General features: G+C 46.2%; 1 protein-coding gene across 1 annotated transcript; it reads right to left on the reverse strand.

Annotated features, from left to right (window-relative positions):
* Positions 1–2,081: 2,081 nt before the first annotated feature.
* Positions 2,082–18,150, reverse strand: LOC105478620 (sulfotransferase family 2A member 1). The gene is made up of 6 exons (XM_011736115.2): positions 17,921–18,150; positions 15,544–15,752; positions 13,493–13,619; positions 10,050–10,144; positions 5,123–5,300; positions 2,082–2,331 (listed from the first exon to the last, which is right to left on the reverse strand). Exons 1-6 carry the CDS (start codon positions 18,054–18,056, stop codon positions 2,219–2,221), a joined length of 858 nt encoding a protein of 285 aa, XP_011734417.1. The 5' UTR covers positions 18,057–18,150; the 3' UTR covers positions 2,082–2,218.
* Between the last annotated feature and the right edge of the window lie 8,938 nt (positions 18,151–27,088).

A 27,088-nucleotide genomic window follows, 5' to 3' on the forward strand; every position in this document is an offset into this window, starting at 1 on the left:
TCGGAGGCCAAGGTGGGCGGATCACTTGAGGTCAGGGGTTTAAGACCAGCCTGGCTAACATGATGAAACCCCATCTCTACTAAAAATACAAAAATTAGCCTGGCATGGTGGCTGGCGTCTGTAGTTCCGGCTACTTGGGAGGCTGAGACAGGAGAATCACTTGAATCCGGGAGGTGGAGGTTGCGATGAGCCGAGATTGTGCCACTGCACTCCAGCTCGGGCGACAGAGCAAGACTCCACCTCAAAAAAATAAACCCCAAAATAACAAAAAACCCCAGACTGCTTCCCTGTAATTCTTCTAAAGAAAATGCCTGACAGGAAATAACTTAAGGATATTGTGGGTTTTTATTGTTGTTACTTCGAGATGCAGTTGTGTCCCTAGAGACACAGTGGGGTCAGATCAGAGATGGGGTTCATTCAGGGGCACCCCCAGAACTGGGAGAGTCCTAGGCTTCCACTTACCTGTTGTGATGCTCCATGGCCACCAGGGGACAACAGTACATCACTGTTCCAGCCCAGGGAGCGGCCAGCCAGAGCTTGGCCCTGGGGTGTCCCCAGGAGCCACCTAGACCAGCTGGTTCCTTCCACACAGGAGACCTCCAGGTGGGATGGGGGAGAGACACCCCACATTCAAGTAGGAGAAAAGCATGGATAAGACACAGAGGCAACATTATATTTCTTTCCACTTGTGTAATTTAAGCTAAAGCCAAACAGCTAGAAAATATAATACTTTTTTTTTTTTTTTTTTTTTTTGAGACAGAGTCTTGCTTTGTTGCTCAGGCTGGAGTACAGTGGTGTGATCATAACTCACTGCAGCCTCCGCCTCTCGGGTTCAAGCGATTCTCCTGCTTCAGCCTCCTGAGTAGCTGGGATTACAGGTGCCCACCACCACGTCCGGCTAATTTTTGTATTTTTAGTAGAGACGGGGTTTCACCATGTTGGCCAGGCTGGCCTCTAACCCCTGACCTCGAGTGATCTGCCCACGGCCTCCCAAAGTGCTCGGTTTACAGGTGTGAGCCACCGCACCTGGCCTTATGTAAGTTTTAAAAGCCTCCATAAACACCATTTTTTTGTATATGGTGTAACAACACAGAGTAAGAGGATAAAATTAGATTGAAATTACCCTCCTTAAGGTTAGAGTAATAATAAATTGTGGAGATACATGTGACGAAAATAAATGGAACCTTAAGTGCTTCTGTAATTTTATTTCTTGGCCGGGCGCGGTGGCTCAAGCCTGTAATCCCAGCACTTTGGGAGGCCGAGACGGGTGGATCATGAGGTCAGGAGATCGAGACCATCCTGGTGAACATGGTGAAACCCCGTCTCTACTAAAAAATACAAAAAACTAGCCGGGCGAGGTGGCGGCGCCTGTAGTCCCAGCTACTCGGGAGGCTGAGGCAGGAGAATGGCGGGAACCCGGGAGGTGGAGCTTGCAGTGAGCTGAGATCCGGCCACTGCACTCCAGCCTGGGTGACAGAGCCAGACTCAGTCTCAAAAAAAAAAAAAAATTTTTTTATTTCTTATTTTTATTACTAATTTTTGCTCTAAAATCTGTCACTGTAGCTATTTATTTTTATTAAAAAATGTTTAGACATCCTTTTAGGTAGTACGTACATTATTCCTGTAGCATTCTGTAAGTTGGAAATATTGCAAGCATTTAAAAAAGTCTGGGATGCCGTGACTCAGCTCACTGCAACCTCTGCATCCCTGGGCTTTGAACCCTGGTTCTCTGAACCCTGCTCGTTTTTTTTTTTTTTTTTTTTTTAACACAGACTCACACTGTGTCACCCAGGCTGGAGTGCAGTGGTACGATCTTGGCTCATTGCAATGTCCGCCTCTTGAGTTCAAGCGATTCTCCTGCCTCAGCCTCCTGAGTAGCTGGGACTACAGGCACGTACCACCACACCCAGCTAATTTTTATATTTTTAGCAGAGATGAGGTTTCATCATGTTGGCCAGGATGGGCTCGATCTCCTGACCTCGTGATCATCCCCCAACTCCCCGACCTCCCAAAGTGCTGGGATTACAGGCGTGAGCCACCGCACCCGGCGGGAAGCCTGGTAACTTTTAACAAGGAAGGGATCAGAGATGCAGAGGTTTGATATTTAAGGCTTCAGGATAAAATAATAAGTCTTATGCAATGACCCCCAGTTGGGTACATGTACAAGGACAGGAGAACCAACGTCATTCTCCATATAAGATCCAGAGTGTTTTGGACGCTATTCCCAGGGGAACAGCTCTCGAGGAAGATCTGTCATCTTCTCTTGGAACAGTTTATCAAACGCTTCAGCCTGGGCCACTGTGAGGTGATTTTTCCAGTCCCCAGATATGCCTGGAAATATGAAGTAGAAACTCAGGTCACATCACACATCTCCTTGGTCCGTTCCCACCAGGCACCTGACATGGACAGTGTCGATAACACAGCAGAATGGCCGATGGTTCATGGTGGGCCTTTGTCCTGCCTGGCCACATAGTCGTTCACCTAGCTGGAAACGATTTCCTACCTTCTCCTCTCTCCCATCCATCCTGTGTACAATTCCTCAGCAATAATGTCAGTATATCATCTGGTATGTCCAGAGTTGAGTCACGTCTCACCACCTCTGTTTCTACCACATTGACCTAAGCCAACATCATTTTTCACCTGGATTATTGCAATACACTTATAACTGGTCTCTGCTCTTTTTCTGTTTTTTTTTTTTTTTTTTTTTTTTTTTTTGGTGGAGACAGTCTTCTTTTTCCCCCAGGCTAGAGTGCAGTAGCGCCATCTCGGCTCACTGCAACCTCTGCCTCCTGAGTTCAAGCATTCTCATGCCTCAGCCTCCTGAATAGCTGGGATTACAGGCACCTGCCACTACACCCGGCTAATTTTTGTACTTTTAGTAGAGATGGGGTTTTGCCGTGTTGGCCAGGCTGGTCTCGAACTCCTGACCTCAGGTGATCCGCCTGCCTCGGCCTCTCAAAGTGCTGGGATTACAGATGTGAGGCACTGTGCCCAGCCTGGTCTCTGCTTTTGATCGTTCTTTTTCATAAGTTAGTCTCCGCATGGCAGCCCTCATGATCCCAGATCATGTCACTTCTCTGCTCAGATTCTCCGAGGACTCTCAGTTTCACTCAAGTACAAGTGCTGGAGGCACTTACGGGGTTCCAGGTGATCCAGCCCTTGTGGCTTCTCTGAGCTCATCCCCTAAAACTACCCTCTCCATCACTCTACTCACACGGGGACTTCTGATTCCGCCTCAAACATGACAGGCATCCCCATTCCTCAGAGAATTAGTGTCCCACACTCCTTCTCCTTGGAACACTGCTGTCTCAGACTGGCCCATGACTTGCCTATTTGCCTCTTTCAAGTCTTTGTTCCAATTCAAGTTTCTCAGCGAGGTTCTCTCTCACCACCCAATTTAGAGTTCACTCCCCATCCTTGCTGTCTTTCACCTCATAACACATATCATGTAGGACAGGCTCTGAGTATTTTCTTTCTGTGGTGTACGTGTATGGCATGTATCCCTAATATAGATAAGTTATACGAAGTCTCAACATTTCAACGTTTACTTTTTTTTTTTTTTGAGACGGAGTCTCGCTCTGTCACCCAGGCAGGAGTATAGTGTTGTAATCTCGGCTCACTGCAAACTCTGCCTCCTGGGTTCAAGTGATTCTCATGTCTCAGCTCCCCCAAGTAGCTGGGACTGCAGGTGTGCGCCACCACGCATGGCTAATTTTTGTACTTTTAGTAGAGACAGAGTTTCACCATGTTGCCCAGGCTGGTCTCAAACTCCTGAGCTCAAGTGATCCACTCACCTTGGTCTCTCAAAGTGCTGGGATTACAGGCGTGAGCCACCGTACCCGACCAATGTTTACTTTTACAATTGCCCAAGAATCTGGGTCATTTGAAGGATTTAATTCTTTCCTCCGTGGAGCACTGTCCCAGATGTATTAGAACTGTAGGATTTTGGAAAAATGGATTCTTTTTTTTTGAGCCGGAGTTTCACTCTTGTTGCCCAGGCTGGAGTGCAAATGGCATGATCTCGGCTCACTGCAACCTCCTCCCCCCAGGTTCAAGTGATTCTCCTGCCTCAGCCTCCTGAGTAGCTGGGATTACAGGTACCCACCACCACGCTTGGCTAATTTTTTGTATTTTTAGTAGAGACGGGGTTTCACCGTGTTAGCCAGGCTGGTTTCGAACTCCTGACCTCAGGTGATTCACCCGCCTTGGCCTCCCAAAGTGCTGGGATTATAGGCGTGAGTCACCGCACCTGGCCCTGGAAAAATGGATTCTTTCACCGCATGCAATAGACATTTCCATTCATCTTGGCACCTTACAGTGTCTGACAGCAAAGTCTCCCCTCTCTCCCTTTTCCAGATGAAGCCTTCCTTCACACATTTCTTTGTCCAGGACAGAGATCTCTACCCTAACTCATCAGTGGGGCAGCCGCACTGTAGCCATCCCCAACCCCGTCCTTGTCCTCGTTTCTCAGGTGAATCACAGCTCGTAGGTCTGGCAAGCGTTGCTCGTTTACCTGGTCACTGTTTGTAGAATGGATAATGCTCATGTCACATTCGGAGGAGAGAGAATCTGAATGACCTCACGTAAGTCAGATAACCTTCCCAGGCGGAACCAACTTTCCCTACGCGCCTACAGCCCACATCGGTACCACGAGAAGAGGCTCCCTGATGAAGCCACGGGACAAGTATTCTGGGTGATGAGCAAATAAAGCTGACAAATTAGCCGAGCGCCGTGGCTCATGCCTGTAATCCCAGCACTTTGGGAGGCCCAGGAGGGTGGATCACAAGGTCAGGAGATCGAGACCAGCTTAGCTAAGATGGTGAAACCCCGTCTTTACTAAAGATACAAAAATTAGCTCAGCACGGTGGCGTGTGCCTGTAATCCCAGCTACTCAGGAGGCTGAGGCAGAAGAATCACTTGAACCCTGGAGGCGGAGGTTGCAGTGAGCTGAGATCGCACCACTGCACTCCAGCCTGGGTGACAGAGCAAGACTCCATCTCAGAAAAAAAAAAAAAAAAAAAAAAAAGCACTCTTTCATCTCCACTGTTAGCACCCAATTGTGACCATAGGCATGTGTGCCGTGTATTCTGGTATATTTGGAAACGAAAGGATTTTCTTTTACCTTTTCTCAGAAGTTGTGCTTTCTCCTCTACAAAATCAACACTCAGGAGGGAAAAATTGGACATCTTGTTTTCTTTCATGCTCTGAAAGGAGCTGTTCTTGAGAATTAAGTTCAGTTCTTCGGGTTCTAACGTCTTTCCCAGGAACTGACAGATCTTCTCTACAGTTCTTCTTGTGTCCTAAAAAAGAAAAATCAAGAGAGAGGATACAAAAGAGAAAAACAAGGCTGGGCGTGGTGGTTCATGCATGTAATCCCAGCACTCCGGGAGGCTGAGGTGGGTGGATCTCTTGAGATCAGGAGTTTGAGACCAGCCTGGTCAACATGGTGAAACCCCGTCTCTACTAAAAATACAAAAATTAGCAGGGCATGGTGGTGGGTGCCTGTAATCCCAGCTACTCGGGAGGCTGGGGGAGGAGAGTTGCTTGAACCCAGGAGGTGGAGGCTGCAGTGAGCCGATATCATGCCATTGCACTCCAGCCTTGTGACAGAGTGAGACCTTGTCAGAAAAAAAAAAAAAAAAAAAAAAAGAAGATGAACTTTGGGAGGCTGAGGTGGGTGGATCACGAGGTCAGGAGATCGAGACCATAGTGAAACCCTGTCTCTACTAAAAATACAAAAAATTAGCCGGGCGCGGTGGCGGGCGCCTGTAGTCCCAGCTACTCGGGAGGCTGAGGCAGGAGAATGGCGTGACCCCGGGAGGCGGAGCTTGCAGTGAGCTGAGATCCGGCCACTGCACTCCAGCCTGGGTGACAGAGCGAGACTCCGTCTCAAAAAAAAAAAAAAAAAAGAAGATGAGAAGGAGGGAACTGCAGAATGAGAAGGAGGAGGAAGAAGAGAGGAACAAGATGCAGACATGAGAATGGATTGAGTTGAATGCAATTAGGAGAAAGAAAGAAAAAAAGGTAAAGAAGAGAGGGCATGAAGTATGTAAAAGACGCAAGGATGGGTTGGGCGCCGTGGCTCCTGCCTGTAATTCCAGCACTTTGGGAGGCTGAGGCAGGCGGATCACTTGAGTCCAGGAGTTTTAGACCAGCCTGGGCAATATAGTGAGACCCTGTCTCTACAAAAAATACAAAAATTAGCCAGGCATGATGGCGCACACCTGTGGTACCAGCTACTTGGGAGGCTGAGGTGGGTGGATCACCTGAGCCCAGGAAGTTGAGGTTGCAGTGAGCTGTGATTGCACCACTGTACTCCAGCCTGGGCAGTGGAGTGAGACCCTGTCTCGAAAACAAAACAAAACAAAGCCAACCGGAAAACCACAAAAGATGCAAGGATCATTGTGGATTTTCCTGTGTGGTAGAACTTAGGACAACTTAACAATAAAACACAGAGCCTCGGGTTTCCTAAGAGCCATTTAGAGAGGCTTCTAGACAGTAATCAGGGTTAGCAAGGAGAGGTTCAGGGAGAATCTGACAGAGACTTAAGGGCTTAGATTTCAAATCCCAGCTGCGCCGTCAGATAGTACTGTTTCCCGTAACTAGCTCTTGAATAACATACAGAGATTTACAATATCTTCTTATATTTCATCTCAATAATTGGACTAGGTTCATGATCCTGGGAGATTAAGATAATAGATTTTTATTTGTAAGATTTCATTTATGTATTTATTTAGAGACAAGATATCACTCTGTCGCCCAGGCTGGAGTGCAGTGGCGTGATCTCAGCTCACTGCAACCTCCGCCTCCCAGGCTCAAGCAATTCTCCTATCTCAACCTCCTGAGTAGCTGGGGTTACAGGCATGCACCACCACTCCCTGCTAATTTATGTATTTTTAGTAGAGAGGGGGTTTCACCGTGTTGGCCAAGCTGGGCTCCAATTTCTGGGCTCAGGTGATCTGCCCGCCTCAGCCTCCCAAAGTGATGGGATTATGGGCGTGAACCGCCACACCGCACCTGGCCAACAAAATGGATTATTGTAACCAGAAGGACTTTATTTGAATCGTAGGCCTTACTCTTAGAATCTATCATGCTTTAATTGTTTTCTCTATTTCACAAACTTTGGTTATCTAATAAGAAGAGACACAACTGTGGAAATAACTAAAATAAGTTCATTGTGTGATCTGAAAGGAAAATCCCAGGAAGGTATGGGACCCTGTATCTGAGGTAGCCAACCAAACTTGTTACAAAGGGCTTCTTAATAGAAATGAAATTCATTCCAGCTTGGCCAACGTGGTGAAACCCCATCTGTACCAAAGACACAAAAATTAGCCAGATGGTGTGGTGCATGCCTGTAATCCCAGCCACTTGGGAGGCTGAGGCATGAGAATCACTTGAACCCGAGAGGCGGAGATTGCAATGAACTGAGATTGCGCTGCTGCACTCCAGCCTGGGTGACAGAGCACGACTCTGTGTAAAAAAAAAAAAAAAAAAAAAAAAGGCTGGTGCGGTGGCTCATGCCTGTAATCCTAGCACTTTGGGAGGCTGAGGTGGGCAGATTGACTAAGCTCAGGAGTTCAAGACCAGCCTGGGCAACACAATGAAACCCTGTCTCTACTAAAATACAAAAAAAATTCGCTGGGCATGGCAGCGTGCATCTGTAGTCCCAGCTACTCAGGAGGCTGAGGCAGGAGAATCGCTTGAACCCAGGAGGCAGAGGTTGCAGTGAGCCGAGATCATGCCACTGCACTCCAGCCTGGGCGACAGAGTGAGACTCCATCTCTTAAAAAAAAAAAAAAAAAAAAAAGGCTGGGCGTGGTGGCTCATGCCTGTAATCCCAGCACTTTGGGAGGCCAAGGTGGGCGGATCACAAGGTTAGGAGATCGAGACCATCCTGGCCAACATGGTGAAACCCCATCTCTACTAAAAATACAAAAATTAGCTGGGCATGGTGGTGGGCGCCTGTAATCCCAGACACTCGGGAGGCTGAGGCAGAAGAATCGCTTGAACCTGGGAGGCGGAGGTTGTAGTGAGCCAAGATTGTGCCACTGTACTCCAGCCTGGACAACAGAGCGAGACTCCGTCTCAAAAAAAAAAACAGAAAAAAAAAAAAAAAAGAAATTCATGCTCAGGCCATAGGCCATAGAGGATTGGACAGTAGGAGCCAGAGGAAGGTGTTGGGATGTGATGTCCCTCAGGTGGAACAAAATCCAATGTTGGTGTTATCTTCTCTTTTCTGTAAGATACCACTAATAGGTCAAGTTCTTTTTTCTTTCTTTATTTTTAAAAAATTCTTATTATTACTATTATTTATTTTTTGAGACAGAGTCTTGCTCTGTTGCCCAGGCTGGAGTACAATGGCATGATCTTGGCTCACTGCAACCTCGGCCTCCCGGGTTCAAGCAGTTCTCCTGCCTCAGCCTCCTCAGTAGCTGGGACTACAGGTGTGCGCCACCACGCCCGGCTAATTTTTTCTATTTTTGGTAGAGATGGGGTTTCACCATGTTGGCCAGGCTGGTCTTGAACTCCTGACCTCGGCCTCCCAAAGTGCTGAGGTTACAGGTATGAGCCACTGTGCCCAACCTTCTTTTTCTTTTTTTTTTGAGACAGGGTCTCACTCTGTCGCCTAGCCTAGAGTGCAGTTGCATTATCTCGGCTCACTGCAACCTCTTCCTCCCGGGTTCAAGTGATTCTCCTACCTCAGCCTCCTGAATAGCTGGGACCACAGGTGCCCGCCACCAAGCCCGGCTAATTTTGTGTATTTTTAGTAGAGATGGGGTCTTGTTATGTCAGCCAGGCTGGTTTCAAACTCCTAGAATCAAGCAACCCACCTGCCTTGGCCTCCCAAAGTGTTGAGATTATAGGCGTGAGCCACTGAGCCCGGCCTCAAGTTGTTCTTTCAATGGCCTAATCACTCAATGGTTCTGAGTATCATTTGACAGCTTTTCCCCTAGGTCACTATTCACTCCAGTACTTGGATCTCAGAATAGTGAGATAAATTGATTGCATGCCTTCATTTCTGTTCATACCAGCCAAGCTGAGATGTCAGACACTTGGAACCATCTCTGGAAATAAACCACTTCTACCCAGTCCCGTCCTCTCTTCCAGTGCCCTCTCAATGCTTGGTTATCAGCAGCACCATAGGTCTCGCCCAGAGAAATTTTTACATACACCAGTGCTAGCAGGAGACATCATACTCTGCCTCAATGCATGGAACATGCTCCTTATTTTAAATTTTAGAGCTGGAGTCTTGCTCTGCTGCCCCAGGCTGGAGTGCAGTGGTGTGATCATAGCTCACTGCAGCCTCGAATTCATGGGCTCAAGTGATTCCCCTGGCCTCGGCTTCCCAAGTAGCTGGAATTAGAGGTGTGCACCCCCACATCTGGCTAATTTTTTTTTCTTTTGTAGACTGGAATCTTGCTGGTCTCAAACTCCTGGCCTCAAGTGATTCTCCCGCCTTGACCTTCCAAAGTGCTGGGATTACAGGATTACAAGTGTGAGCCACTGCACCAGTGCCAAAAAAGCTCTCTAGTTTTTTTTTTTTTTTTGAGACAGAGTCTTGCTCTGTTGCCCAGGCTAGAGTGCAGTGGCACAATCTTGGCTCACTGTAAACTCCACCTCCCAGGTTCAAGCGATTCTCTTGCCTCAGCCTCCTGAGTAGCTGGGATTACAGGTGCCTGCCACCACACCCGGCTAATTTTTGTATTTTTAGTAGAGATGGTGTTTTACCATCTTGGCCAGGCTGGCTTTGAACTCCTGACCTCGTGATTCACCCGCCTCAGCATCCCAAAGTGCTGGGATTACAGGAGTGAGCCAAAGTGCCTGGCTTAGATGTTTTAAGATAAAATAAGGAGCATGAAGCTTGGGCAAGGGTCAACCAGAAACAGGGCAATGAAGACCAGGGAGTTAATCCCACTCTTTGTGACTCTTCACCAGCCTCCACTTTAACTGAGAGGGTGGCATGAAGACACAGCGCGATGGAGGGAATTTAGGGAAAGTAAGGACGGTGGTGACAGGGTGTGCACTGACTCTAAAAATGATGGGGTTACCTGTTTCAGCTCCTCGTAACTCAATAACAGAAAGTTTTTCTTCTCTCTCATAGGCATCCAGCCGTGAATGTGGTCAAACCATGACCCATAGATCACTGCATGGAGTGGCAGAAAGAGTGATAGGTTACACATTTTATGAGGGCAAGCATCCAATCTATTATGTTCACTCCCCCACCAGCTTGTTAACGTATAATTGACAAAACTTGAATGAAACTTGGTCAAAGGGTACCAACAAATGGTATATGTTTACAGTATATAACACAATGTTTTGAAATATGTATACATTGTGAAATGACAGTGTATTAGTCAGTTTTCACACTGCTATGAAAAACTGCCCAAGACTGGGTAATTCACAAAGGAAAGTGGTCTAATTGACTCACAGTTCAGCATGGCTGGGGGAGCCTCAGGAAACTTACAATCATGGAAGGGGAAGCAAGGTTACTTCCTCACAAGGCAGCAGGAGGGAGAAGTGAGTGCCAGCAGGGGAAATGCCAGACACTTATAAAACCATCAGATCTCAAATGTGGCACATATACACCATGGAATACTATGCAGCCATAAAAAAGGATGAGTTCATATCATTTGTAGGGGCATGGATGAAGTGGGAAACCATCATTCTGAGCAAACTATCGCAAGGACAGAAAACCAAACACCGCATGTTCTCACTCATAGGTGGGACTTGAACAATGAGAGCACTTGGACACAGGGTGGGGAACATCACACACGGTGGCCTGTCGTGGGGTAGGGGGAGGGGGAGGGATAGCATTAGGAGATATACCTAAAGTAAATGATGAGTTAATGGGTGCAGCACACCAACATGGCACATGTATACATATGTAACAAACCTGCACATTGTGCACATGCACCCTATACCTTTTTAAAGTATAAAAGAAAAATAAAAAAAAAAAACCCTAAAACTCTAAACAAAAAACAAAAAACAAAAAAACCATCAGATCTCATGAGAACTCACTCACTATCATGAGAACGGCATGGGGGAAATCACTACCATGATCCAATCACTTCCCACCAGGTCCCTTCTACAACACGTAGGGATTATGGGGATTACAATTCAAGACGAGATTTGGGTGGGGACACAGCCAAACCATATCAGACAGAAGCAAGCTAATTAACATATTCATTTCCTCATATACTTACCATTTTTTGTCGGGGCAGTGACAACATTTAAGATGGTTTCTCTGAAACCCCGTCTCTACTAAAAAATACAAAAAGCTAGCCGGGCGAGGTGGCGGGCACCTGTAATCCCAGCTACTCGGGAGGCTGAGGCAGAAGAATGGCGTAAACCCGGGAGGCAGAGCTTGCAGTGAGCTGAGATCCGGCCACTGCACTCCAGCCCCGGGCAACAGAGCGAAACTCCATCTCAAAAAAAAAAAAAAAAAGGTCTCTTTTAGAAATTGTCAAGTATGGAATACATTATTATTATTGTTATTAATTATTATTATTGAGACAGAGTCTCACTCTGTCATCCAGGTTGGAGTGCCATGGAGCGATCTCCGCTCGCTGCAACCTCTGCCTCCTAGATTCAAGCGATTCTCCTGCCTTAGCCTCCCGAGTAGCTGAGACTACAGGCACACGCCACCACACCCGGCTAATTTTTCGTATTTTTAGTAGAGATGGGGCTTTGCCATGTTGGCCAGGCTGGTCTTGAACTCCTGACCTCAGGTGATCCACCTGCCTCAGCCTCCCAAAGTGCTGAGAGCAGAATGAAGATATTAATCAAGATGGTAGGACTTGATTAATAATTAGAGAAAGGAGAGTGGTGACAGGTCCAGGGGAGTGGGATGGGAAAAGAGGATGCTTATGAAATATTAGGCTCGCCGGGCGCGGCGGCTCACGCCTGTAATCCCAGCACTTTGGGAGGCCGAGGCGGGCGGATCACAAGGTCAGGAGATCGAGACCACGGTGAAACCCCGTCTCTACTAAAAATACAAAAAATTAGCCGGGCGTGGTTGTGGGCGCCTGTAGTCCCAGCTACTCGGGAGGCTGAGGCAGGAGAATGGCGTGAACCCGGGAGGCGGAGCTTGCAGTGAGCCGAGATCGCGCCACTGCACTCCAGCCTGGGCGACAGAGCGAGACTCCGTCTCAAAAAAAAAAAAAAAAAAAAAAAAAGAAATATTAGGCTCATGCTAGCCTTTGGGTGAGGGGTGGAGTAAGGCAAAGGTGCACTAGAAACTATTTCGCCCATAGGAGAAAGGTGTTCAAAAATTTTTTTTTGAGATGGAGTTTCGATTTTGTTGCCCAGGCTGGAGTGCAGTGGCATGATCTTGGCTCACTGCCACCTCTGCCTCCCGGGTTCAAGCGATTCTCAAGCCTCAGCCTCCAGAGTAGCTGGGATTACAGGTGCCCACCACCATGCCCGGCTAATTTTTTGTAATTTTAGTAGAGACAGGGTTTCATTATGTTGGCCAGGCTGGTCTCAAACTCCTGACCTCAGGTGATCCACCGGCCTCGGCCTCCCAAAGTGTTGGGATTACAGGCATGAGCCGCCGCACCCGGCCAGAAAGGTGTGCAAATTTTAGTGTACTGAAATAGAGGCATCGGTGGCTCTCTCTAATGGAGATATCTGTAGCTGGTGTATTGCTGAGAGACACATTACAGCTGAGATGCAGGCCCATAGAGTTTTGAGATCAATTGGAAAGTAGTGAAAAAGCCCAGGAATTCTGCATAACATTTATGTAGCGATCCCAGAGTCATGCAAACAGTTCTGAGACAGATAGAAACAGAACATTAGAGGGGTTTTGGAAAGAGGCATCAGAAAAATATGGCGGAAGGTCAGGATTGTGTCGTCCCGGAAGCCAGTGAAAAACTAACTTCCAGAAATCTATGCATTAGGAGAGTAGAGGAGAATGTAAGTTTCCTGTGCTAGTACTGGAGGTTCTAGAGACTTAGAAAATAGCTAGGATGGCCGGGCGCGGTGGCTCAAGCCTGTAATCCCAGCACTTTGGGAGGCCGAGGCGGGCGGATCACGAGGTCAGGAGATCGAGACCATCCTGGCTAACACAATGAAACCCCATCTCCACTAAAAAAATACAAAAAAATTAGCCGGGCGTGGTGGCGGCGCCTGTAGTCCCAGCTACTCGAGAGGCTGAGGCAGGAGAATGGCGGGAACCCCGGAGGCGGAGCTTGCAGTGAGCCGAGATCGCGCCACTGCACTCCAGCCTGGGGCGACAGAGCGAGACTCCGCCTCAAAAAAAAAAAAAAAAAAAAAAAAGAAAATAGCTAGGATGGTTTATCATGGGGCAAGCTGAGGGGGTGACTAGAGTTCTGCTGCTATGCGGGAGAGTAAGCAAACTTAGCAGATTTGGCTTCCAGAGGTGGTGGACCCTTCAACCCATGGGTTGGTGAGACCTAGAGATGTGAGGCTGGATGTTAAATGAGGTCGGATAGAAGACTCCAGACACCCCCATATTTTGCAAAACACTCACCATTTCCTTGACAGAACCATTCAAAATATTGTTCCCATGACTTTGGTTTCTTAACGAACTTCACGCTATTCCAGAAAAAATAACCAGACACGAAAACATCTCTGGGATTTCTCATGAGATAAATCACCTTACACGGAAAAATGGGAGAATGAAAAATCAGTACAGTCATTCCTCACTCTTATGTATCTTCATAAAAATGGAGAAAATGCCAATTCCTGGATAATGCCTGATAATATCAATGGATTATTTTAATAAATTACTTACTGCATTCACTCATCGAATTTAACGTGCCTGTGAAGCAGTCACAGCACTAGGAATATAACAATGGAAGAAGGAAGCATTGTTCCTTCCCTCTGGGATATTACAGTCCGCTCACAATGGGAAGCAAATGGAAGATTTCCAAAGGTGAGTGATGTATATTTGTGTACTATGGTTTAAAGATCATTAACAGGAGAATAAATTCATAAGTTAAGCTACATTCATAGATATGTAGCAATATTATCCATGTACAATGCCCAAGATCATGGATAAATCTCACAGACATTACTTTGAGTGAAAGAAGTCAGACTTTGGCTGGGCATGGTGGCTCATGCCTGTAATCCCAGCACTTCAGGAGGCCAAATCACTTGAGGTCAGGAGTTCGAGACCAGCCTGGCCAACATAGTGAAACCCTGTGTCTACTAAAAATACAAAAGTTAGCCAGGCATGGTGGCGCACACCTCTAGTCCCAGCTACTCAGGAGACTGAGGCAGGAGAATCACTTAAACCTGCGGGGGCGGAGGTTGCAGTGAGATAAGATCGAACCACAGGCCGGGCGCGGTGGCTCACGCCTGTAATCCAAGCACTTTGGGAGGCCGAGGTGGGCGGATCACGAGGTCAGGAGATCGAGACCATCCTGGCTAACACGGTGAAACCCCGTCTCTATTAAAAATATAAAAAATTAGCCGGGCGTGGTGGCGGGTGCCTGTAGTCCCAGCTACTGGGGAGGCTGAGGCAGGAGAATGGCGTGAACCCGGGAGGCAGAGCTTGCAGTGAGCCGAGATCGCACCACTGCACTCCAGCCTGGGCGACAGAGCGAGACTCTGTCTCAAAAAAAAAAAACAAACACAAAACTTCACACACCAATAAACACCTTCCAGGAAAGTATGATTCTAGAAGCAGTCTGAGCCATGCAAGGTCTGGGCTATGCCTAGTCCCTCTTGTGATCACCCCTCAGCCCCATGGGAGATGCATGTGGCTGCTGATATCAACACATAGCTAAACACAGTAAGACGAAGTGGGTACAGAGCTCAGCATGGCCCCAGAGCAGTCACCCTGGACACAGGCATTGATTGATGAATGCGCTGCTTCCCGTGGGAACACCTCTGTGTCTTTTATGTGGCAGGAGGCATTTGTTGAATTTGGATTGGCTAATTAATTTTTAGGGCAACCAAAGGTGGTTATCTAGCAATATCATATGGCTATACATTCTGGTTGGGTGTAGAACCTGGTTTTCTAAGATTCTGGCATTATTGTTTCACCCGATCCCTGGTTTAAATCTGGCTGGGGTGATCTGTGGAATGGTCTACACCCTTGAACTCAAGGACCGTTCTGGGAGCAGCCTCATAGGCATCACCTGATACGGAATCTCAGGTCTCAACAACACAGGCCTGCTGAAGGAGAGTGCATTTCAGCAAGATCTCCAGATGACTTTTAGGCACATCAATGTTTAAAAGTCATTGATCACGGTGGCTCAAGCCTGTAATTCCAGCACTTTGGGAGGCCGAGACGGGCGGATCACGAGGTCAGGAGATTGAGACCATCCTGGCTAACATGGTGAAACCCCGTCTCTACTAAAAATACAAAAAACTAGCCGGGCGAGGTGGCGGGCGCCTGTAGTCCCAGCTACTCGGGAGGCTGAGGCAGGAGAATGGTGTAAACCCGGGAGGCGGAGCTTGCGGTGAGCCGAGATCCGGCCACTGCACTCCAGCCTGGGCGACAGAGCCAGACTCCGTCTCCAAAAAAAAAAAAAAAGTAATTGATCAAACACGTCTTAACCATTATGCACTGACCTTGGCCTTGGAGCTGAAGAATGACTTGGGGAATAACTGGATGGGGAGGTGGGAGGAGAAGAGACGTGGGCCCTCCTCTTCACTGAGTAATTTATACCCCATCTCAGTCTCTACCCAGGGTGATCTCTCCCAGATGGGCACAGATTGGATCCACTTGGGATCCCCGTTGGAGTGAATCAGGCAGAGAATCTCAATCAACCAGTTTGTTCCTGGAGAAAGAAGGAAAAAAATTACAGTAAAATATACATAACATATAATGTACCATCTCAGCCGGATGCGGTAGCTCACGCCTGTAATCCCAGCACTTTGGGAGGCCAAGGCAGGTGATCATGATGTCAGGGGTTCAAGACCAACCTGGCCAAGATGGTGAAACCCCGTATCTACTAAAAATACAAAAGTTAGCCAGGTGTGGTGACGGGCGCCTGTAATCCCAGCTACTTGGGAGACTGAGGCAGAGAATTGCTTGAACCTGGGAGGAGGAGCTTGCAGTGAGCCGAGATTGTGCCACAGCACTCCAGCCTGGGCAACAGAGCAAGACTCCATCTCAAACAAAAACAAAAACAAAAACAAAAAAACCCAACGAAAAAGTACCATCTCAACCTTAATTTTTAAAATTATTTATTTATTTATTTTGAGACAGAGTCTTGCTCTGTTGCCCAGGCTGGAGTGCAGTGGCATGATCTCGGCTCACTGCAAGCTGCGTGTCCCAGGTTCATGCTATTCTCCTGCCTCAGCCTCCTGAGTAGCTGGGATTACAGGCGCCCACCACCATGCCCGGCTAATTTTTTGTATTTTTAGTAGAGACGGGATTTCACCATGTTAGCCAGGATGGTCTCGATCTCCTGACCTCGTGATCCGCCCGCCTCGGCCTCCCAAAGTGCTGGGATTACAGGCGTGAGCCACTAAGCCCGGCCGGGCTAATTAAAAAAAAAAATGTTATTGTAGAGACCAGGCCTTGCTATATTGCCCAGGCTGGTCTTGAACTCTTGACCGCAAGCGATCTGCCTACCTTGCCCTCCCAAAGCACTGAGATTGCAGGCGTGAGCCACTGCAGCCAGCTATGAACCCCTGTTTTTTTTTTTTTTTTTTTTTTTTTGAGACAGAGTCTTGCTCTGTCGTCCAGGCTGGAGTAGTGCAGTGGCACGATCTTGGCTCACTGCAACCTCCACCTCCTGGGTTCAAGTGATTCTCTTGGTCAATCTCCCAAGTAGCTGGAACTGCAGACGTGTGCCACAACGTCTGGCTAATTTTTGTATTTTTAGTAGAGACGGGGTTTTGCCATGTTGGCCAGGCTGGTCTTGAACTCCTGACCTCAGGCGATTTGCCTGCCTTGACCTTCCAAAGTGCTGGGATTACAGGTATGAGCCACCATGCCCGGCCTGTCAACCGCTTTAAGCCTACAGTTTCGTAGTGTTAAGTGTTAAGTATATTCCCATTGTTACTCAACCAATCTCCAGAGGATCTTTGTGTTGCAAAACCGAAACTCTATGCAGAGCCAGCACCAACTCCCCATTTGTCTTTCCCTTCAGTCCCTGGCAGCCACCACTGTACTTTCTGTTTCTATGGACTAGATGACTCTAGGTACCTTATGTAAGTGGAATCACATAGTATTTGTATTTTTGTGACTGGCTTATTTCATTTAGCATAATGTCCTTGATGTTTATCCCTGTTGTAGCATGCATGGGAATTTTCTTCCTTCTCAAGGATGAATAACATTCCGTTATATCTATAAACCACATTTTGCCTATTCACTCACCTGTCAGTGGGTATCTCGGTTGCTTCCGTCTTTTGGCTATTTGCTGAAATCCTCTTAATAAGTTTCCATTGCTCTTGGCCTCTCAGGGCCATGCCACTTCCAATGTCTTCAGCCTCAATCCTCACCCCATCCGCAGTGCTCCTACCACCCTCCACCCACAGCCCCACTCCCAGAGACATACGATCCTCATCTTTAAGCCCCTTGAGATTGCCAGGCTCTTTTGTGGTTCCTGGCCATTGTCCCTGATGATTCTCCTATCTGAAAATATCCCTCCCCACCAAGTAATTTCATACTCATTCTTCCCATTTCCATTTAAATGCTATTTCTTCTTTCAGGAAATCACTGGTCATCCTCAGTCATCCTTCCTCCCCCTGCCACCAAACAAACACCTGAATCTGCCTTGGGATTCACTCCTGTGGATGCTCCTAATACCTTCGATTACCCCTCTGAACATTCATCCTACTGCGTAATTTCCTGACTAAATCCTTTTCTCTGATTGTCAGTGGTATTACGCATTCTTCCCTTCCCCTTAAAGCATGGTACACTGTCTGACATAAAGCAAGCACTCCAGTCATGCACCGAATGGACCGCCTTTCTCAGTTCACGATTCTGCCTCCTTACCTGATTTGGGGTAAGTCAATATTATTACATCTTCATCCTTTATCACGAACTCATCACGTACTTTTCTTAAGGTTTCGGATCTGAAACCCATATTAGGGAAAGCTATGCCTTCAAACCATAAGAAATCGTCCGACATCACGATGACTTCTTCCTGCGTGGGTTCCAACTGTGGACACCGCTGGAGGCTGTGGCGGCTGCAGGCAGATCAGCTTTTACAGCAAGGAGAAAACGATCTTTAACCTTGTCCCAGCCTGTCACATGTTTGTTGTAAAGTTTACTTGCTGATAAAAAGAGGTATAGTGTGACCTATACTCAAAAGATTGAAGATATTGAGCAATCACGAACTTATCTAGAGACCATTTTAGGGGTCATCTGAGTTTGCGTTCATGAGACTGAACTACAAATTCAATAAGAAACACAAGGACAAATATTTTTTTTTTGATAATATGGGTGAATTTATTTCTTAAGGTTTGAGCGCAAACTGAAAAACAAAGCTTTTCCTCAAGAATCAACACAAAATCTAAACAACCCTGCAATCGTGTATTCTAACAGAAAGCACAAATATGAATACATTATAATTTGTAACTGCATTGAAAAATTAAAATATTTCTCTCCAAATCGAAAACACCACGTAATCTTTATCTGTTCTCATCTTGTTACCTTAGAAACATTTGTCATATGCTATCAGGAAAATATAGGCAAGAATTACTAATCAGTTATTCATGGTCAAAGATACATTATTCTCCCTTTCTGAGTCTTTTTGAATCATGTATCTGTACTTCTGAAATATCACATAATTATACCTCCACTCTAGAGAAAAAAAGAGTAAGTACAAATATCAGCAATGTACATATTGTAGTAAATTTTTAAAGTACAGCTTTAGTTGATGACTGACGTGTATGTAATCATTGTGAACAATTTAAATAGGTATAAAAATGTGAGATCAAAATCTTTAGGCTCAAAGACTTGAAAAGTCACTATGAATATGGAAAGATTTGTTTCCATAAACATGTATATTTTTAGATGGAAAATCAAGAGGTAGTGGCAGCTCCCTGGTTCCTTAACAATATTTGGATTTTCACAAAGAATGAGCAGCACCTGCCGGGCTTGGTGGCTCACGCCTGTAATCCCAGCACTCTGGGAGGCCGAGGCAGGCGGATCACCTGAGGTCGGGAGTTTGAGACCAGCCTGACCAACATGGAGAAACCCCGTCTCTACTAAAAATACAAAAAATTAGCCGGGCGTGGTGGCTCACGCCTGTAATCCCAGCTACTTGGCAGGCTGAGGCAAGAGAAACGCTTGAACCCGAGAGGCGGAGGTTGCAGTGAGCTGAGATTGCGCCATTGCACTCCAGCCTGGGTGACAAGAGCGAAACTCCGTCTCAAAAAAAAAAAAAAAATTAGCAGCACCCAACCTTAAGTGTTAGTTATGTGTTTCCAAAGGACCTCTGCAACAGATCAGTTGGCAGTGTTCTAGCTTTAGGGAGATGGGGGTGGACTGGGGGTGCAAATAATTGAGATAAGATAATGCGGCCGGGCGTGGTGGCTCACGCCTGTAATCCCAGCACTTTGGGAGGCGGAGGCGGGCGGATCATGAGGTCAGGAGATCGAGACCATCCTGGCTAACACAGTGAAACCCCGTCTCTACTAAAAAATACAAAAAAATAGCCGGGCGAGGTGGCGGGCACCTGTAGTCCCAGCTACTGGGGAGGCTGAGGCAGGAGAATGGCGTGAACCCGGGAGGCAGAGCTTGCAGTGAGCCGAGATTGCACCACTGCACTCCAGCCTGGGCGACAGAGCGAGACTCTGCCTCAAAAAAAAAAAAAAAAAAAAAAATGCATGCACTCACACATTTAAAATCACCATTCTAAAAAATGGTGATTTAAAAAAAAAAAAAATCACATATTGGAAACATCCAAGAAACTCATTCTTAAGAGACAAACAGCAGGGCAGGAATAGAAGCTGAATAGAAATCTACTTGATAATAATGGTTTTTCACTCTTCAAAGGCAAGTTGGGAAGAATGAGAATACTCACATACACATAACTTCAGGGAAAATGTGCCTGGAATTATACCTTGCAAAACACTGAAGAGAAATCTTTACAAAAACCTTCATTCTTGTTTATAATACTTGATTTTTCCCTTATTACCACCCTATACATAGCATTTAAGTATTTTCTTTTTTTTTTTTTTTTTTTTTGAGACGGAGTCTCGCTGTGTCGCCCAGGCTGGAGTGCAGTGGCCGGATCTCAGCTCACTGCAAGCTCTGCCTCCCGGGTTTTTACGCCATTCTCCTGCCTCAGCCTCCTGAGTAGCCGGGACTACAGGCGCCCGCCACCTCGCCCGGCTAGTTTTTTGTATTTTTTAGTAGAGACGGGGTTTCACCGTGTTAGCCAGGATGGTCTCGAACTTCTGACCTCGTGATCCGCCCGTCTCGGCCTCCCAAAGTGCTGGGATTACAGGCTTGAGCCACCGCGCCCGGCCAGCATTTAAGTATTTTCTTTATAAATATTTTAGAGCAAAAAGAATTTATTTTGTTGCAATGGCGGTCCACATCTGTACAAACAACGTAAGCAATATATATATATACACACATATATATTCATATATATAAAATGATTACAATACAGTGCAAAGAATAGTATTAAGAATTTTTGCATTTTACATATTAAGAATTTTTGCATTTGTGATTGTGGTTCAAGTATGAATATCTATTGGGGATATATAATCCCAGGTTTTACTTTTTAAATTTTATTTATTTATTTATTTATTTATTTATTTATTTATTTATTTATTTTGAGATGGAATCTTGCTCTTGTCACCCAGGCTAGAGTGCTATGGCATGATCTCAGGTCACTGCAACCTCTGACTGCCGGGTCCAAGCGATTCCCCTGCCTCAGCCTCCTGAGTAGCTGGGATTATAGGTGTGTGCCACCATGCCCGGCTAATTTTTGTATTTTTAGTAGAGACGGGGTTTCGCCATGTCGGCCAGGCTGGTATCACACTCCTGACCTGGTGATCCACTTGCATCGGCCTCCAAAAATGTTGGGATTACAGGCGTGAGCCACTGAGCCCGGCCAATTCCAGGTTTTAATTAAAGATTCAGAAACAAACCACACTCCAAGTTACTGCACAAACATTGGTCCCTTATCAAGCAAGTCTGCCGTTCTCCCGAATCTAGTATTTCCAGTTTCTAAACCCTTCCCAAACAGGGAAAAAAAAAATTTACAATTGGTTAGTCTGTGTGACTTGCCTACAAGAATCTTTTGTTGTTTTTGTTTGTTTGTTTTTGGTAAGACGTCTTTAAGTTTGAAGATATTTTAATATAAAAGTAAACAACAGGTATCCTGTAATCATAACAAGCTGCAAGGAAACTGAGAAAGTGTGGACTGTACCCTCTTTGAGTAAGAACGTCAAGAACTTGCTGTTGCCACACAGATGGAGAGTGGATTTATATTCAGCCATAACTGGACGACAGGACCCAGTCTGATTTTCTGTATGGCCGGTATTAACGTACCGGGCATTCACTACATACTTTCAGTGTTAGGGACTGAGTTAAGAAAATTCTCATATTGACCACACTGAAAATCCTAACAAGTACGATTATTTCCTTGGTCCAGCTCTTTTATTTCCCGGTGGAGGGCTCTGAGAGCTCAGAGGGCCTATGGCTACACATGTTCAAACAGCAAGCCAGAGGGAGGGTGCCCACTGAATACGTGGCTTCCGGATGCTGGGAGAACTTATAGAACCATCTGGTTTCCACCATTTCCCCATGGGCTTCCCTAAGCTAAAATGAGTATCATCGAATGAATGCTCTAACCCCCAAATCTGAAGGTAGCAATGCTTAAATTAGAATATTCGATGATCAGCCAGGTGTGGGGGCTCACGCCTGTAATCCCAGCACTTTGAGAGGCTGAGGTGGGTGGATCACTTGAGGTCAGGAGTTCGAGACCAGCCTGGCCAACATGGTGAAACCCTATCTCTATTAAAAATACAAAACAATTAGCTGGGTGTGGTGGCGGGTGCCTGTAATCCCAGCTACTCGGGAGGCTGAGGCGGGAGAATCGCTTGAACCCCAGAGGCGGAGGTTGCATGAGCCGATATCATGTCACTGCACTCCAGCCTGGGGCACAGAGCATTTCTGTCTTAGAAAAAAAAAAAAAGAACATTTGATGATCAAGAAAACAGTTACCATCCCTTTTTCCCATCAGTCCCGGGCTAGGTGAATAGATTGAACACTTGTGTGTCACACCTTGTGCTGATAATCCGTAAATGTGAGTCTCACTCCTTTGTTGACCTTTTTGTACTTTTAGGGGAGAAAGATGAAACAGGCTACGTCTAATGTTATCTCTCAGAGATGAGCAGAATTTCGCCAGCAAAGACCTGAGGGTGCACATGTGCTCTATCTAGGCAGATAGAATGATCTCTACAACAAGACCAAATGGCTAAACTTTAGCAAATAGTTAAGGGGATTCATTCCTCAGTATTACCAAATAACTTTAGATAGTGATAACAATTATGACACAGTGAATAAACAAAAATTATTGACAGCTACCCTGTGTCAGTAACATTCTGAACCCTCTGTACTTGAGGAGAGTTAACCCAGGTGACACCGAGTTCATGCTCTGTACGGGACTGTAGCATTTATAGATACATGAGAGGCTGTGCTCACTGCTGGACTACAATCCTTCATATTGATGCTCAAGTTCATGCTCTGTCCTGGATTATAGCTATACTTGTTCTCCACTAGAAAAGCTAATTTAGTACCTGTATAAAGCTCTGCAGTTAGTATTTTACTAAGTCGTGATTAATATCCTATAATGTAGCTTTTTTTTTTTTTTTTTTAAAGACAATCTTTCTCTGTCACCCACTTTGGAGTGCAGCGGCACAATCTCAGCTCACTGCCGTCTCTGCCTCTTGGGTTCAAGTGATTCTCCTGCCTCAGCCTCCAGAGTAGCTGGGCACCTGCCACCATGCCTGGTTAATTTTTTGTATTTTTAGTACTGACAGGGTTTCACCATGTTGGCCAGGCCAGTCTCGAACTCCTGGCCTCAAGTGATCCACCTGCCTCGGCTGCCCAAAGTGCTGGGATTACAGGCGTGAACCACTGTGCCTAACTCCAAATACTTTTAAATTAAACAACACATATCTTAATAACCCATGGGTCAAAGAAGTAATTAGAAATTAAGAAGGGTTTTTAACTGAATAAAAATAAAAACACAACATATCAACATTTGTGGAACACAGACAAATCTTAGAGATAATAGTTTAGCTTTAAATACTTACATCTTTTTAAAAATTTTTTTATTATTTATTTTATTTTATTTTATTTTATTTTATTTTATTTTATTTTGAGATGGAGTCTCACTCTGTTGCCCAGGCTGGAGTACAGCTGGGATTAAAGGCAGGCACCAACACACTTGGCTAATTTTTGTATTTTTAGTAGAGATGGGGTTTTGCCATGTTGGCCAAGCTCGTCTCAAACCCCTGACCTCAAGTGATCTGCTCACCTCAGCCTCCCAAAGTGCTAGGATGACAGGCCTGAGCCACCGTGCCCAGCCTGTTTACATGCTTTTCTATATGTGTGAGACATTTCATAATAAAATGAATAGATAAAACCTAAACATGGCTCCACATGGGCACTGGCAGATTGGCTGGGATCGGCTCCTGAGATCTTATCTCCAGCATCTGGTTTGGGTTCTTTCCCTGTCTGGCAGGAATCTCTGGAGCTGGAAGAATCACGGCCACTGTGGCCCAGAGTGAGACCTCTGAGGAGCTGACCTGGGAGAAGATGTCAATGTCCCCCAAGGGCTGGGACCAGGGCCGTGGATAGTGAAAGAGGATGTAGGAAGAAAGTGGTCAGACAGGCAGTTAGGATGAGTCCTTGGTAAAACTCCTTCAAACAAAGAACAGCCTGAAAATTCGGCTGCAGGCCCCAGATAAGAAAGAGCTCACATCAGCAAAATTTCTTCAGACCAAGAACAGCCTGAATATCAAGCGGCAGCCCCTAGATAAGAAACAGCCCGTGTCCTTGAATGGAAACGTCTACTCTGTGAACCTAGATGAACAAATTCCACTCCTTTTTTGGACACATTTTCCTCCCTTTGATGCACCTTTGTCTCATTTCACATGCTTCCTCCGGATTGGTCCTTACCTTTCACCTATTTTACATATACCTATCTTTGTGTGATTGGCTGTGGGCCAAATCCTCATTTGCATAAAGTGTAACATTACTCCAGCCCCTAATTGGTTGCAGGCCAAGCCTTCACCTCAGCCTCTAATTGACTCTTTTCACTGTTGTGTGTCTTCCTGAGTGGCCCACAGACCAGTCAGCACACTCCTCCCACTTCCCAGTTCATAAAACCACTGAACTTAGCCCTGCTTAGTTCTAAGTTCTAAGGAGAACTTAGACTTTGTCAGGTCTCCTCCCCTTGTTGAGAGCTTTTCTGTCACTTCCGCTTGATAAATCCCACTCTGCCTTACTCAGTCTCCAGTGTCGATGTTTCTTATTCTTCTTGGTTGTGGGACAAGAACCTGGAGCTTGCTGGCGGTGGGAGTAAAAGAGCTATAACAAATACTCTCTCCCACTTACTGAACATCAATAGTGAAAAAGCTGCAACAGGGATGGGTGCGGTGGCTCACACCTGTAATCTCAGCACTTTGGGAGGCCAAAGCAGGTGGATCACAAGGTCAAGAGATCAAGACCATCCTGGCCAACATGGTGAAACCCCATCTCTACTGAAAATACAAAAATTAGCCGGGCATGGTGGCACACACCTGTAGTCTCAGCTACTCGGGAGACTGAGGCTGCAGTGAGCCAAGATCACGCCACTGTACTCCAACCTGGCGACAGGGCGAGACTCCAAAAAAAAAAAAAAAAAAAAAAGGCTGCAACAATAGGAGGTGCTGAAAACCAGTCACTGCTTCCAGCACCGGGTGAAGGTAATTTTGGAATAGAGAAAAGTTTCTTACATTTTCTTAGTGATAACCCACCTGTTTCAGGAATTAGAAAGCAGGGTTTACTACTCCATGGTTCTCCGACCATCTGAAAGACACACTGCAGCTTAGAGGGTTGCTGTATTCATTTCCCAGCGAGGCTGTCACAAAGACCCACCAACAAGGTGGCTCCAAACAATGGAAATTTGTTCTCTCACCATTCTGGAGGCCAGATGTCTGACATCAAGGTGTCACCAGGGCTGCGCTCTCTCTGATGTCTGGAAGGGAGGATCTGTTTCATGCCTTTCTCCTGGCTTCCGGTATTACTGACAATCCTTGGTGTTTCTTGGCTTGAGGATGGGCCATTCCAATCTCTGTCTCTGTCATTATGTGGCCTTTCTGTGTGTCGGTCTCTGTGCCTCTTTTCTTCATATAGGGACACCAGCCATATTGGATTAGGGCCCACACTAACGACCTCATCTTGATCACTTCTGCTAATTCCCTTTCTGCAAATAAGGCTATTTTCACAAATACTTGGGTTTACTCAGGCTTTAGATATATACTGCTGGGGACACGATTCAACTTATAATAGTTGCTCAATAGAAATAGAACATTCACAAAGCAATAGTGTTAACCTCTACCTCAATAACAACCTTGAGGCCGGGCGTGGTGGCTCAAGTCTGTAATCCCAGCACTTTGGGAGGCCGGGACAGGCGGATCACGAGGTCAGGAGATCGAGACTATCCTGGCTAACACGGTGAAACCCCGTCTCTACTAAAAAGTACAAAAAACTATCCGGGCATGGTGGCAGCGCCTGTAGTCCCAGCTACTTGGGAGGCTGAGGCAGGAGAATGGCGTAAACCCGGGAGGCGGAGCTTGCAGTGAGCTGAGATCCGGCCACTGCACTCCAGCCTGGGCGATAGAGCCAGACTCCGTCTCAGGAAAAACAAAAACAAAAACAAAAAACAACCTTGAAAGAGCATAGGAATAATACATGGAAATAAATACAGGTATAGATATAGATAACCTCATGGAGTTTAAAGGTCAGATAATATCTAGGGATAGTGCATGGGAAGTGGACATGTTTGGCCCCATTAATGGGATAGTGAACAGGAAACAATGTGGAAACCTGTGCCAGGGAAACACACGCCAGATACCTAAGCATTTCTGTGTGAAGCTGCTCTTAGCATCAGCATTTCTTTCTTTCTTTTTTTTTTTTTTTGCAGTGAGCCAGGATCATGTCACTGCACTCCAGCCTGGGTGACAGAGCATTATTCTGTCTCCAAAAAAAAAGAAAAAAAAAAAAAAATTTGATGATCCAAGAAAACAGTTACCATCCCTTTTTCCCATCAGTCCCAGACTGGGTGAATAGATTGAGCACTTGTGTGTCACACCTTGTGCTGATAATCCATAAATCTGAGTCTCTCTCATTTGTTGACCTTTTCATACTTTTAGGGGAGAAAGATGAAACAGGCTACGTCTAATGTTATCTCTCAGAGATAACATTCTTGCTCTCTTGCCCAGGCTGGAGTGCAGTGACGTGATCTCGGCTCACAGCAACCTCCACCTCCGGGGTTCAGGTGATTCTCCTGCCTCAGCCTCTTGAGTAGCTGGGACTACAGGTGCCCGCCACTGCACCAGGTTAATTTTTTTTGTAATTTTAGTAGAGACGGGGTTTCACCGTGTTAGCCAGGACGGTCTCGATCTCCTGACCTCGTGATCTGCCTGCCTCGGTTTCCCAAAGTGCTGGGATTACAGGAGTGAGCCACCGCGCCCGGCCTTTTTTTTTTTTTTTTTTTTTTATGGTGAAAAGATATACGTATATTTAGAATCAGCCAGCTGGACTCAGTTTAGATGATCCCAATTTTTTTTTTTTTTTTTTTTTTTTTTTTTTTTTTTTTTTTTTTGAGACGGAGTCTCGCGCTGCCGCCCAGGCTGGAGTGCAGTGGCCGGATCTCAGCTCACTGCAAGCTCCGCCTCCCGGGTTCACGCCATTCTCCTGCCTCAGCCTCCGGAGTAGCTGGGACTACAGGCGCCCGCCACCGCGCCCGGCTAGTTTTTTGTATTTTTTAGTAGAGACGGGGTTTCACCGTGTTAGCCAGGATGGTCTCGATCTCCTGACCTCGTGATCCGCCCATCTCGGCCTCCCACAGTGCTGGGATTACAGGCTTGAGCCACCGCGCCCGGCCAAGATGATCCCAATTTTGTTGGCAACATCCAAAGCATGGTAACC

The sequence above is a fragment of the Macaca nemestrina genome, chromosome 20, assembly GCF_043159975.1.
Source record: "Macaca nemestrina isolate mMacNem1 chromosome 20, mMacNem.hap1, whole genome shotgun sequence".
Classification (NCBI taxonomy): Eukaryota; Metazoa; Chordata; class Mammalia; order Primates; family Cercopithecidae; genus Macaca; species Macaca nemestrina.

What these genes read in the sequence shown, in the direction of transcription:
- LOC105478620 (XM_011736115.2), bottom strand. Translation starts at nt 18,056, where the DNA reads ATGTCGGACGATTTCTTATGGTTTGAAGGCATAGCTTTCCCTAATATG. An exon ending in ATTGACTTACCCCAAATCAG is followed by an intron (nt 15,753 to 17,920) that starts GTAAGGAGGCAG and finishes TTCTTTCTCCAG; the next exon opens with GAACAAACTGGTTGATTGAG. An exon ending in AGCACAACTTCTGAGAAAAG is followed by an intron (nt 2,332 to 5,122) that starts GTAAAAGAAAAT and finishes TCATATTTCCAG; the next exon opens with GCATATCTGGGGACTGGAAA.